Below are 14,444 nucleotides of genomic sequence, written 5' to 3' on the forward strand. Positions count from 1 at the left end.
CTGAAGGTTTGATTTTAACGAAACTGAACCAACATTATTACTTTAGTAGCCATCAACGAATAGAATACATCCAATATGAAACACATTAAATATGATCGCAGCTCACATGTTACGAAGTTTTTATATCCATACTTAAATACATTATTTCTATATGTTTTTCAACATGCTAATATTTTGCTTTCACCACTTTGATATCCCTTGCCTAGAATTTTGAGTTGTAGAGGGTATGGATTGAATTTTCACAGTGAAAGAATTTGAGTTTTTACAGCGAGTTACTCAAATTCATCAAGATCTACAATATAGAGCAGGATAATAAACACATAATTACATATGGAGCAGCGTCATTAAAACTTATAGCTACATATATGAAGAAAAAACACCTCAAACCCAACTTGATTATATTACATATGTATGTATTTATGGTTACTGTAACTCAGCCAATGAGTGCATTTCTAGACAAAAGGTGAGCGTTTATCACATTTTTTAAGATGCTCATGTTTGATATTCTTGTTTAATTGAAAGCCAACAAGACTTATTAGCGCCAAAGTTTCATATAAGCTATTTGTAATTTCGGATATTCGGGTGTCCGAATATCCGAAAATTTTGAAAAGTGCCATCCGATATCCGAATCCGAAAAACCGGATATCCGATTTTTCGGATATTTTCGGATCGGATTTTCAGATTATTCGGATTGCGGATTCGGATTCGGATTTTATGAACACCCCTGGTGATGATCGATTTTTCTTGGAGAAGAACAAGAAATCCATGTGTTATCAAGCGTAGAGTTTTTCTAGTTAAAGTGGCAAACTCCTGATATGTGTGTTGTTAGTAGGAGAAACCGAAGAGATGAACAACTGGAGCCCGAAATTGAAGTGTTTGATTTGAATGATGATCAACTACCAAACCCAATCCAAACGATTATTTGGTGATGATCACCTCCCGCGCCTACCTAGAAAATCAAGAAAATCACAGAAAACATCCTCTCGTTCCATGCCTATATCTCACGAGTCGAAGTCAGTTGAGTGGACGTTAGATAACGTCTCAAAAGGAAAGAAAGATACTGCAAGCGCAAGGATATCGTAGCGCAAATTAGGATTTAGGCAATTAAGACGGAAGACTTGACGGAAGAAGGTTGGAAGGCGATTGAAAAGAAGAAGAGAAAGACTCAACGGGAGATGGTAGTGACTGATTCATACTCGGAGTAGTTTATGTTAAAGAATTTACAGTAGTATTTATCGTTATCGTATTTTATGTTAAAGAATTTACACTGCATTGAACTCTCAACCTCTAACAAAGAGGTTATGAATCATTACTACTGAACTAAAAACACAAGGATGTTCCTTCTATTTTTTTAGTCTTGTGTGCATTACATTATATTGATCACTTACCCTACTTCCGTAAATTGATAGAGTTTCAATACTCCGGAATAAATTAATTAAATTAAAAAGAGTTAAGGCTACCAAATAGCTTTATACATATTTATTTTTGTTCTAATGTAGGCTATATATCCAGAAAAATATCAGTGTAGGTCACATACTTTCAAAAAATGTTATAATGTAGGCTATTGGTAACCGGTTACCCGCATGTGCAGTCCCTGAAGCTAACGGACGTTAACATTTAGGCGTTTTTAGGATACGATTTCTTCATGAAAGTTGTTCTAATTCCATCACCTAACACTCGTGAACTAAAATCAAGACCGAAAATCGAGAACGGTCCAACTGAATTGTTGACCAAAATCTCATAAACTTTGACTTTTCGATCTGTTGTTCAAAGATGAATTTTAACACAGTCTATTGCAACACGAAGCTTGAAGGAGTAATCAGGAACCTGAAACTCTAATCAATTCGATCTATGAATGCTTCTTGTTAACGTCTGTTAGCCCGGGGACTGCACACGCAGGTAACCGATCACCTATAGCCTACATTAGAACACTTTTTGAAAGTATGTGATGTACACTGGTATCTATTTTTCTGAGTATATAACCTACAATATTATATACGGACAAATTATATAGTACAATATTACGGATTAAAGTGGAAGTTAAAGTTATACACATTAAACTAATGATTCACTACATTAATTTTCTATAGTTTACAATGTGTGTTCTAGGCAGCCTTCTCCTTAGCTAACACAGCTGAGTACAGGCTGAGATAGTTTATATTCTCTCTGAGTCTATGACTTACAAGTATACGTTTCATTTCATCAACTTGCTTTTAATTGTTATAAACACTAGGTAAAATCATAACGAAAAAGAATATACGATCACATGAACTTTTAAACATGTCCATGAGATTTAATGTCCATATTTGACAGACCTGTTATATTAATTTCCAGCGACTAGTGGGGTGCCATCCGTTCCGTTCCGCTCAGCTCTTACATCTGGAAAGCCATCGGTACTCATCTTCATCATTCTGTCAACATGTACAATTGTGACCCATTTAGATTCGGAAAATGGCATATAGAATGCCAACCACATTAAAACGCACAAAAGGCAGCTGATCTTGGGCCAACATCTGAAACTCCTGAAATTCATTGCAGGTATTAACAATAAAGGTGACAAAATGGGCAGGTCACATGGATAGACTGAAGACATGAAACAACTGTCATCCAGTTCTTAAATCAATTCTTTTTTCTTAAACAACATGATTTAGTGTAAGTACTACGTTATATACATCTAATAATAAGTTGTACTGCTTTCTACCCATTTGGCCACACTCTTATATAAAAAAGTGACACATTTAAAAAAGATAGAAAATTAATCCAAAACCATTCATACCAATAACTCTAGTTTGTCTTCCTTTCTTCTTCTTCAGGATGTCACTCTTTTCTGATCCATTTCTAGGTATTTCAAAGCATCCTGAATACAAAGAAACTCATTTTAGCATAATACACGAATAGTAACATTTTATGTAATTTAAAATGGGCAAATCCAATGTTTAATCTTCTGTTACTATGCAATAAAAAATTAAGAGTTACTACCCTATAAAATCACTATTTTTAAATCTTATACAAACTCAAAGCAAAGGAAAATCCACATATATACTCGTTCAAATATGCGTATATGACTCACCAATTTGCACTTGAGTTCATAGATTGCTTGTTGTCTCATATTTGCAAAGAACTTCAACGACTGAAAAAAAAAAAAGAAAGAAAAAAAAAAGAAAGAAAAAGGACACCACTTATTAACGTGCATATAAAATGTAAATTATGTTAGATACATGCTGACTCAAACATATCACGAAAGTCAACAACTTTACTAACCCCAATTCTTTGCAACTCCAATGATTTTTGTAACGCTTCTCGTTTACTGAGGAGGTTTTTTGAAAATTTCGAAGGGCGTTTATAGTTCTTCCCACGGTAAATAATTATTGCATACCCAAGTTTCATTTTCTCTATTGAAACAAGTACCCCTCCACTTTCAGCTTCAAGACATTGTGCAGTGTACAAGATCCTTGAAAACGCACGTTGCATTGTTATCACTTTTACTATCTCCCTATGTTTCCAATGTTGATGCAAACCTTCAATTACACCATCATATACACCTCGGCGCCCTATAATTCAAAATAAATAAATATCATCTATTAACAAATAATCCCCTGAATTTCATTTCTTACTATTATTATCAGGATTTTGCTAACGACATCCCTATTAACACGCTTGAAACAGTTGTACATTCATGTAACCGCCACCACTAAATTAATAAGTAACCGCTATGTACGACTGTTTAAAGCACATTACTACTACTATTATTATTATACTATTATTTATATATATATATTATATATTTATTTTACCAAGTACTAATGTGCTATCCATCTTCAATGCCATCTTTCTTAAACACTCTCTTTCTTCACTCGTTATGATCTCTCGATCCTCATTCGGTTCAACTGGGTCCCACGCAGAGTTTAACTTAACCAACTCTTTTGAAGCTTTTCGAATCTTCATGTTAAGCTGCAAAATAAACCCTCATTAATACATCTTCACTATTTTCCATATTATACAATAAAACAAACTTAACAAAAAAAAAAATCCATACAATGAAATACTTGAGCTCTTGTATCCGTATTTCTTTTTCTAGTTTCATCTTCTCAACGTTAACTTGAATTTCACCTTCACTAATCTCATCCTTGATTCCCTCATGTTCTGACTGTATAATATGAAACTCTTTTAACGTACCAACGATGCTACAATCTGATACTGGTTGGTCAATATAGTCAAAGGTTTCAATTATATTAGCACGTGCAGTTTCTTCTTGTAATTGAAAACTTTCTATCTCCATTTCTCTATTGGCAACAAGGTCTGCAACATCGGGTGGAAGATAATCTTTGCCTCTGTATAATATAATATAGAATTTATTACGTAGTAGTAACACTCCACCAGTGAGAAGCTGCAAATATCAAGATATAATCACTTTTAGTGAAGAGTAGTAATGTTGACTTTTTGGTCAAACTGATATAATCAAGAATCTTACTTTAAGTTCTGTAGCCATCTGTTCGTTGCTTGTGTTAGGAATTCCCCACTTTAATGCAATCTTTACGATATGACATTTCGACCATAACTTTAAGATAGCTGCAGCCAAGCCTTGGAGGTTTCGGTTTCTCCCTGTGCATCAAAAATCAAAAATAATATTATAAAAATGTGTAATAAATTTTTAATGTTTGGATAAAGATAATCTGATTATCAGTACCATAACAGCTGCAGCAAAAACAATTATCAAATATACATACTCGTATATTATTATCTATTTACCCTTTATTCATTATAGAGACTTTCACTCCTATGTCATAACTTTTAAGACATCTATCACTTTCTCACAAAAAATGTCCTTCTTGGTCATTCAGCTGGATTTGATAAACCAAAATGATTAAGCGTTGAATAGTTTAAAATTTGAATGATTCAAAGTATCTTATTGAAGCTAGGTCGGAATAAAAATAACATTTTTGATAAGCATTCTAACATAGAATAATGTAAAATTACCATTAACATGAACAAAATATAATACAGTTGTTTAATAAGTGTTCTAGGGATATTAAAGGAAGATGAGGTGCTAAATGGTTACGAGACTATTCCAACTCTGAATGGTTGTACATATATTTTGGTGATTCAACGTCGTTTTTCATTGAGAGGTCACAAATAAACGCGCTGAATGCTGAAACGGTAATCATTCAAATAAGAGGTCAAACTATAATAGGCTACACACTCAAAAAAACTTATTATCACTATTCATACATATCATAAACACTTTCTAATGGAATTATCAGAAAGATAAATGTGCATACCAAGAACAAAATGCGTAGGTAAATTGTAAGCAAGCTTCCTCAAGTGAGTCAACTCATTATCAGTCAATGTCGATCTACCACTCAAAGGGTAAAGCCTTGATGGAGGTTTGTACCCGCGAACCACTTCAGGAAGCAAGTCCGCATCAACCGGCAACGGCTTCGGCATCCACCAATCAACAAACCGAGGTCCCAACCCGTCTAATAATCTATCAGCTTCCCTCTCATAAAGCGACCCTTTTACAGACATAATATCTTCATTTACATCATGCCCATCAATTGTTTCATATACCGTTCGAGTACTATATCTATTATTCGAAATGGGACTCACATCGCTATAATTGCATCCTCTATACACAACAAGAATATCCTTCTTACACCAAACCACAAACCCCCCTGTTTTAACCTGCCATCAAATTGTATTTCAGAACCTAACAACATCCATTACCAATATGATAAACAATATAACATAATAAGTGGTGCTTGGCTAAAATCGATTTAAAAGGAATACTGAAATCTCTTAGCTAACCTCAACAATTTCGCGAGCTCGATCCATATTTCGACACAATGGCATGTCAAATTTAATCATAACAAGCTCTTCAGTATTCCAAATCAATCTAATTTGTTCAAGAACACTTTCATTCACTCCAACTTTATTAACCTTTACCCAATTTCTCATCTTTTTAGCCTCATTTCTTAATCTTTCAAGCAATCCCTCATCAAGATTCAAATCAGCAGAAGTAACCACTTTCTCTTTTTTCGTTCTCCTAAACACCATCGTCTCCGACCTTTCCCACGGCAGTTTCCGGCGAACCCATCTCTTATCTCCACCACCATCATCATCACCCAAATTACCCAATTTCAAATCAAATTCAATTTCTTTTGAACTTTTCTGGGTATCCTCTAATTCTTCAAGATTATCTATACTATACAATATTTTTTTCATTGCTTGTTTCCCTCTTCCACCACTGACTTTTTGGGTCAATAAAGTTGCTGACTTTTGGTCTTTGTTATCATTAGGGGTTTTTCTGTGTTTAGGTTTAGTAAAGTCTATAACTTGATTTGGTTCAAGAACAAGAGGACCTTTCATCCATGGAGCTGTTTTTGTGGCTGAATTTAATGGGTTTGGTTTAAAGTCGTGATCTTTTTCAGGGGTAGGTGGACTGGAAGCTGAAATTGAGTTGGGGTGATTTTGTGAATTTGAGAAGTGAATGTTTTTTGGGAATTTTGAGAGCGTTGTGGGTGATAGAAACATGGTTGCTGACATTGTGATGGAAGCAAAATTCTCGCCTGCAACTTGAATTCTGAAGCTGAAAGGCAGTATGGTTCAGTGAACTTCTATCCAAGTGCAAGAAATGAAACATTTGAGATTTTTTCTATTGTTGCAGGGATGGATATTGAATTTTTTCCCCCAATAAATTAAGAATTGTTATAATTAAGTAGTTTATAACTGCCATTAATAATGTAGTCTCTGTTATAATTCAGTAGGTTTATAACTACCTTTAATGGTTATAAGAACAAAGAGAGAAAAAGAGAGAAGAAGGAGAGAAGAAATATTGATATTGATATTTCAAGAGAAATGGTGCACCTTAAATGGTTACCATACATGTCTATTTATAGTATAAAATATTACTATGCAAGAAATATAATAATAATAAAATTAACATCCAATCTAGATATTTTATAACACAATCTAGATATTTTATAACACTCCCCCTTGGATGACAATTTTATTAGAGAATAACTATTACTGCCTCGTTAAAAACCTTGCTAAAGAAAACCCATTGGGATAAAACTTTAGCTAAGGGAAAAAGAGTGCAGCATAGAGTTGACTCCCCCTCAAATAGGCAACGCCTGAGTTGTTACATCTTCTGAACATGTCTCATGCCAATATTATGAACGTGTGTTCTGAAAATAGCAGTTGGCAGTGCTTTGGTATAAAGATCAACAGAGTTGTTGATTGAACGTATCTCATTTTAATCTGGTTGTCTTTTACGAGATCTTGAGTATATGAGAAGAATCTGAGGTTTTCATCTGAAACTGTATCATCTAAATCTTTTATGTACAAGTTTAGCCCTTGTGATTTGTCTACAGTCTCCTTCATGGTTTGCTCAAACCCTTGTTTCAATTCCTATTCCTTTGTAGTCTTTTCTGAGCCTTACCAACATACCATTCTTTTCCATCAAACTTATGACCGTTAAGACCGTCTATGGCTTTGGCGCCTCGTCAGTATTTATATTTTGTTCAGTCACTTTTGATACTCTTCTTTCATTTGTATTATGCAAGCTGCATTATCTTCATATATAGTTGTTGGTGAAGATAGTTGTTAGTCTTTTATAGCGTTCTAGTCCACAAGAATCAATAATGATTTGTGTCATTGATCTCAACCAAACACATTTTCGAGTAGTTTCATATAATGCAATCACTTCGTCATGATTTGATGATGATGTTGCAACAAGTGTTTGTTTTAAGAACGCCATGATTTTGTGGTATCTCTATTTAGGAATACATATCGAGTTTGAGATTTATCTTTATGAGGATTTGATGAATGACCTGCATATATATAATCAACCAAATCTTGTTTTGAAACGTTATAATAAAATAATTTTAAATCAGCAGTTTCTCAAGGGTATCAAAATATGTGTTTGATCCCGCTCCATTGTCATTTGAGCTGAATCTTGCCAACAAATTAACTGCAAGAGAAATGTCAGGTCTTGTACAATCTATAAGATACATAAGAACCTCAATTGCACTAAAATATGGAACTTCCGATCTGTTAAGATTTTCATGATCTTTCATTTCAAAATAATTCTTTAGAAGTTGAATGATTTCATAGATCTCTTTATTCGTTCATATGATGTTAAGAACATTGACATAAACAACTACGATCACATATCCGAACATTGTTTTTATAAAACATACGTGCAAAATAAGTTTATATGTATACCCCTTTTTTTTTCAAGTAGTCATTTAATCGGTTATACTATTGTATCAATCCATATAAAAATCTTTGTGATTCAATGGAATACATTTATTTGAGTTTTGCATTAGATACTTATGATACCTTAAACCCTTCAGATATATTCATATATATATCACTATCAAGTGATTCACATAGATAAGTAGTAACAACATCCATGAGATGCATTTAAGTAACTACCAGGTTGATTAAGTATCTAATAAGTAATTGTATTCACTACATAAGGATAAGTTTTCTTCATAATTCATTTCTGGTCTTTGTGGGAAATATTGAGTTACAAGTCTAGTTTTGCCTTGTAACTTCATTTGCACATTTCTTTTCGGATAAAAATTCATTTATATCCCATATGTTTCACATCTTTAAAAGTGATAACGATTTATCCGAAAACTTTTCTTTTATCGAGCGATTCTAATTTAGCTCGTCTTGCTCCTTTCCATTGAGCTCAATCATGTCCACTTTGTATATTCAATGACAGATTTTAGTTTCAGATCATCATCTTTATTCATGATGTCATTGTAACATTATATGAAAATATCTCATAGAGATTTTAGTTTCATTTCGGTTCCATAATATTGCATAATTTATCGCAATTTTAGTATTTACATTTATCAATATCCTCTGCAGAAGGAATATTGATTTGTGGTTCTTCTTGAACACTTTCTCTTACCTCATTATCAGCTGATTTTCTTTTTCGAGGATTTTTATCTTCGGAACCAATTGATCTTCCACGTTTGATGCGTGGCAAAGACTCAACAGTGACATTATTGCCAGCTTTTGAAATTTCAGTTCGAGCTGGAGCATTTATCGCTGGTATATATGATTTAGTCACTTTTTTATATCTGTAAATGCATAAAGTAATTAATTTGCAAGTTCTTGCATATGCATTATTTTTGAACTTTCGTTTCACATTCTTTTGTGCGAGTTCAATATACCTTAATTGATGTTCACATCATGAAGCATCATTTTATTTTTTATTTTTATTTCTCCCCCTAATCTAGGGAACAATGTTTTATTAAAATGACAATCAGCAAAACGTGCTGTAAAAACATCACCCATCATGGGTTCAATATATCTTATGATTGAAGATGTTTTATATTCAAAATATATTATCATCTTTCTTTGAAGAACCATTTTATTGTGTTGTGGTGATACAATTGGAACATACACTGCACAACCAATGTTTTAAGGTAGAAAATATTTGGCTCTTGGCCAAAATCAAGTATTAAGTGAAAATATTTACGACTTCCACATGGTATAATGCGAATTAATGTCGCAGCATGTAAATTTACATGCCCACATATAAATATTGAGAGATTTGTACTCATTATCAATTGTCTAGTTATTAGCTGTAAGCGTTTATCTATTGATTCAGCTAAACCAATTTTGTGTATGCACATGAGCAACTGGATGTTCAACAACAATCCCTGTAGATTTATAATGATCATTAAATGCTTGAGATGTTAACTCACCAGCATTATCAAGTCTCATCCTTTTAATGGTGTAATCAGAATAATGTGTTCTCAATTTAATAATTTGTGCAAGAAACTTTGCAAATGCCATATTACGGCTTGATAACATACAAATATGAGACCATCCGCTAGATGCGTCTATTAGAACCATGAAATATCAAAATGGTTCACATGATGGATGAATTGGTTCATATATCTTACCTTGAATTCTTTCAAGAAACATTTGTGATTCTTTTTTACAATATACTTTTCATTAATCACCATATGTGTTTTTTTTTTTTTTTATAAATCACCATATGTGTTTTTTTTTTTTTTATCATATATCCTTTTCACCATATACGCTTTTAATCATATGCGCTGTGTTTTTCACCATATGCGCTTTTAATCATATGCGATTTTCATCATATGCGTTGTGCTTTTCATCATATTCGCTTTTTATCATATGCGCTTATCATATGCGATGCGCTTTTTATCATATGCGCTTTTTTATGTGAATAGTAAATTAATTAATTTCGTTTTACTATTCATATGAATTAATTTAGATTTACTATTTTGTTAATTGAGTAATATATATATACATCATATACTTGTGACTCCGAAGGCTCAAATGAATTTGACCATATAGTTATACGTTGTACCTTGCACATTAATTTTCAGTAGAAGCTTTAGATGCATATTATTTTCAGTAGAAGCTTTAGATGCACTTTTTTTTTAATCACCAAATACCACAAACACTTTGTTTGCGTTTGTTCATAGTCATCAATGAAAACCATTTTCTTTAATTTTATTTTATACAATAAAATTAACGCATCATTATTCTTTTCAAAAACAATAATCTATTGTTATTGTTCACTTGTGCCATGTTTAACAACAAAAGTCAACAACCTCTGTCTTGTTTGTTGTGGCAACCAAAAACAACCTTTGCTTTTGTTACCGAGAATCCAAGACCAAAAAACAATTAATTTTTAATTAATCTTTTATCAAAACCATAAATGATTTTATTGATCTACGTTGATATGGCCATAAAGAATTGACGGCTGACCTACTTTTGTAAGTGTATTTCGGCTATCATCCCGAAAACGCACAACGACTTTTTTTTTTTTATGAACTATTTGTTTCATATCTAGCTTAGGCAATTATTGTGAACATTTGGTCCCTATAAGAGCATTTATTTTTTAGACTTTTAGTTGATTTGTACTTGTCACAATTAGGGATAGCACCCGCGGGTCGTGGATGCGGATCCATTGGATCCATCACCCGTACCCGCGGATTTTTTTTAAGAGACATCTAATTGAACCCTTGTTCATTGAAACAATTTGACTATATTTTTACTCCCCATTATTAAACGGGCCATTTTGATGCACACTCTTAAAAAAATAATTTGTTTTTTAAGTTTTATTATTCAACCTCCTTTTTTCAACGGTCACGTTTTTAACAAAACATTTGACAAGTTTAGAAAAAAGTTTTTTATTGATTATCATCAAAAGTTTTCTATTGTCACTCTACTGGATGGAATTATGGCATACAACCAAAATTGCAACCCAACACTACATAAGAACAAAAAGGTTGTTTTTAATTAACATATGTATATGTGTTAAACTCGGAATAATAATAACTTATTTTAGAAAATTAACATAAGACATGTTGAAACATTTTTGTTTAAAAAAAACTTTCTAGTTTTTAAAAGGCCACTTGACTAATTTTTTTAATTCTTTCACAACACCCGATATCGTGATCGTGACCTTTCACCAAATCAAGAGATATTCTTGATAAACTAAACACTGACTCGTGTTTGGAATTGTCGGCCACAAAAAAAAATTCATTTGATGAAAGTATATTTTTTTTTAATTATAGAAGGAGACCACTTCATTTTCAATACTTCATTTTTGACAAAAAGCTACTCCATTTTACCATCCCCTTTTTTTTCTTACTTTAACTTTTAAGATATACTTTTAATAAAAATACAAACTACTTTTTCTTATTTTAACTTTTAAGATTTACTTTTAATAAAAATACAAACTACTTTTTGTATTTTAACTTTTAAGATTTACTTTTAATAAAAGTACAAACTACTTTTTCTTATTTTAACTTTTAAGATTTACTTTTAATAAAAATACAAACTATTTTTTTATTTTAACTTTTAAAATTATAAATTTAAGAATAAACATTAGTATGCATGAAATAAATAATGATTAATTGCATAAGTAATCATAAATGTTAGATAACATATAAAGACCCCGTCGTATTCGTATTGATCGGAATTAATCTCGACCCATGGTACCATGTTGTCAAATGACGTGTTGCGTACATAAAGTACCGTGTTGTCAAATGACGTGTTGCGTACAATCATGAGGTCTTATTAACATAAATATAAATGTTAGTGAAGTTAATAAGAGTTAGATTACAGAAAATATAATTCAGGCGGTATAACCGACCATATATAACTTAAATAACATAAATATAAATGTTAGTGAAGTTAGTAAAAGTTAGATTACAGAAATATAATTCAGGTGGTATAACCGACCATATATAACTTAAATAACATAAATATAAATGTTAGTGAAGTTAGTAAAAGTTAGATTACAGAAATATAATTCAGGTGGTATAACCGACCATATATAACTTAAATAACATAAATATAAATGTTAGTAGTCCAAAATTTGATATATTCGAGTCTGAAAATTATTAATAATTTCATACCTTGATTAGTGATTCGTGATTGTTTGAGATATCTTTTAATTACACTAAGCTTTTCGTGCTGATAACGTGTTATAATTCAGTAGGCTTATAACTACCTTTAATGGTTATAAGAACAAAGAGAGAAAAAGAGAGAAGAAGGAGAGAAGAAATATTGATATTGATATTTCAAGAGAAATGGTGCACCTTAAATGGTTACCATACATGTCTATTTATAGTATAAAATATTACTATGCAAGAAATATAATAATAATAAAATTAACATCCAATCTAGATATTTTATAACACAATCTAGATATTTTATAACAGTCTCTAAATAGATAATAATAGAAAGAAGAGAGAATATAGTAAATTCTTAGTGAAGAAAATGGGTACATTCATCTTTTCATTTCAATCGGTATTTATAATACAATAATATATTGTACATGTTTGAATTATGAGGGTCAGGTGAAAACAACTGTCATCCACAATTGACTTTCTCACAACACTCCCCCTTGGATGACAATTTTATTAGAGTGCAACTAGTACTGTCTCGTTAAAAATCTTGCTAAAGAAAAACCCAGTGGGATAAAAACTTTAGTCAAGAGAAAAAGAGTGCAGTATAGAGTTGACTCCCCACAAGTAGACATCGCTGAGTCGTCACATCTTTTGAACTTGCCTCATGCCAATATTGTGAACGTGTGTTCTGAAAATAGCGGTTGACAGTGCTTTGGTATAAAGATCAGCAGAGTTGTTGATTGAACGTATCTCATTTTAATCTGGTTGTCTTTTATGAGATCTTGAGTATATGAGAAGAATATAAGGTTTTCATCTGAAACTGTATCATCTAAATCTTTTATGTACAAGTTTAGCCCCTGTGATTTGTCTACAGTCTCCTTCATGGTTTGCTCAAAACCCTTGTTTCAATTCCTATTCTCTTTTAGTCTTTTCTGAGCCTTACCAACTTACCATTCTTTTCCATCAAACTTATTACTGTCAAGACCATCTATGGCTTTGGCGCCACGTCAGCATTTATATTTTGTTCTGTCACTTTTGATACTCTTATTTCATTTGTATTATGCAAGCTCGTTCTAGTCCACAAGAATCAATAATGATTTGTGTCATTGATCTCAACCAAACACATTTTCGAGTAGTTTCATATAATGTAATCACTTGGTCATGATTTGATGATGTTGCAACAAGTGATTGTTTTAAGAACGCCATGATTTTGTGGTATCCCCATTTAGGAATACATGCCGAGATTGAGATTTATCTTTATGAGGATTTGATGAATGACCTGCATATACATAATCAACCAAATCTTGTTTTGAAGCGTTAGAATAAAATAATTTTAAATCAGCAGTTCCTCAAGGGTATCAAAAATATCTGCTTGATCCCATTTCAATGTCTTTTTGTAGGGGTTGAGCTGAACCTTGTCAACAAATTAACTGCAAAAAACATGTCAGGTCTTGTACAATTTGTAAAATACATAATAACCCCAATTGCACTATGATATGGAACTTCTGAACCAAGAAGATCTTCATGATCTTCTAGAGGATGAAATGGATCATTATCAATATTGAGATCTAACAACCATAGGAGTACTTAATGGTTTTTATCTTGTCCATATTAAAATGTTTTAAAAATCTTTTCGGTATAAGTTGTTTGATGTATAAGTAAGTCATTAGTCATATGCTCAATATGTAAATCAACGTATTACTTGATTTTTTTTATTTCAAAATCTTTCTCTAGAAGTTGAATGGCTTTATGGATTTCTTTATTTAAGATAATTGATATAAACAACTATGTTCACATATCCGAACATTGTTTTTATAAAACACACATGCAAATAAGTTTATATGTATACCCTTTTCTTATCAAGTAGTCATTTAATGGGTTATACCACATACGTCTCGATTGTATAAACCCATTTAAAAATCTTTGTGATTTAATGGAATACATTCCTTTGGGTTTTGCATTAGATGCTTATGATACCTTAAACCCTTCAGGTATATTCATATATATCACTATCAAGTGATCCAT

General features: G+C 32.0%; 1 protein-coding gene across 1 annotated transcript; it reads right to left on the bottom strand.

Annotated features, from left to right (window-relative positions):
* Positions 1-2,061: 2,061 nt before the first annotated feature.
* LOC139896509 (chloroplastic group IIA intron splicing facilitator CRS1, chloroplastic) lies at positions 2,062-6,591 on the bottom strand (the record flags this gene model as incomplete). Its single annotated transcript, XM_071879148.1, has 9 exons — positions 2,062-2,522; positions 2,777-2,857; positions 3,071-3,130; positions 3,262-3,551; positions 3,795-3,951; positions 4,037-4,387; positions 4,472-4,602; positions 5,280-5,682; positions 5,806-6,591. Coding segments are annotated over 8 exons (2,226 nt in total), but the record flags the coding sequence as incomplete, so codon positions are not given.
* Positions 6,592-14,444: the final 7,853 nt, after the last annotated feature.

This window comes from Rutidosis leptorrhynchoides, chromosome 3, assembly GCF_046630445.1.
Source record: "Rutidosis leptorrhynchoides isolate AG116_Rl617_1_P2 chromosome 3, CSIRO_AGI_Rlap_v1, whole genome shotgun sequence".
NCBI classification, from domain to species: Eukaryota; Viridiplantae; Streptophyta; class Magnoliopsida; order Asterales; family Asteraceae; genus Rutidosis; species Rutidosis leptorrhynchoides.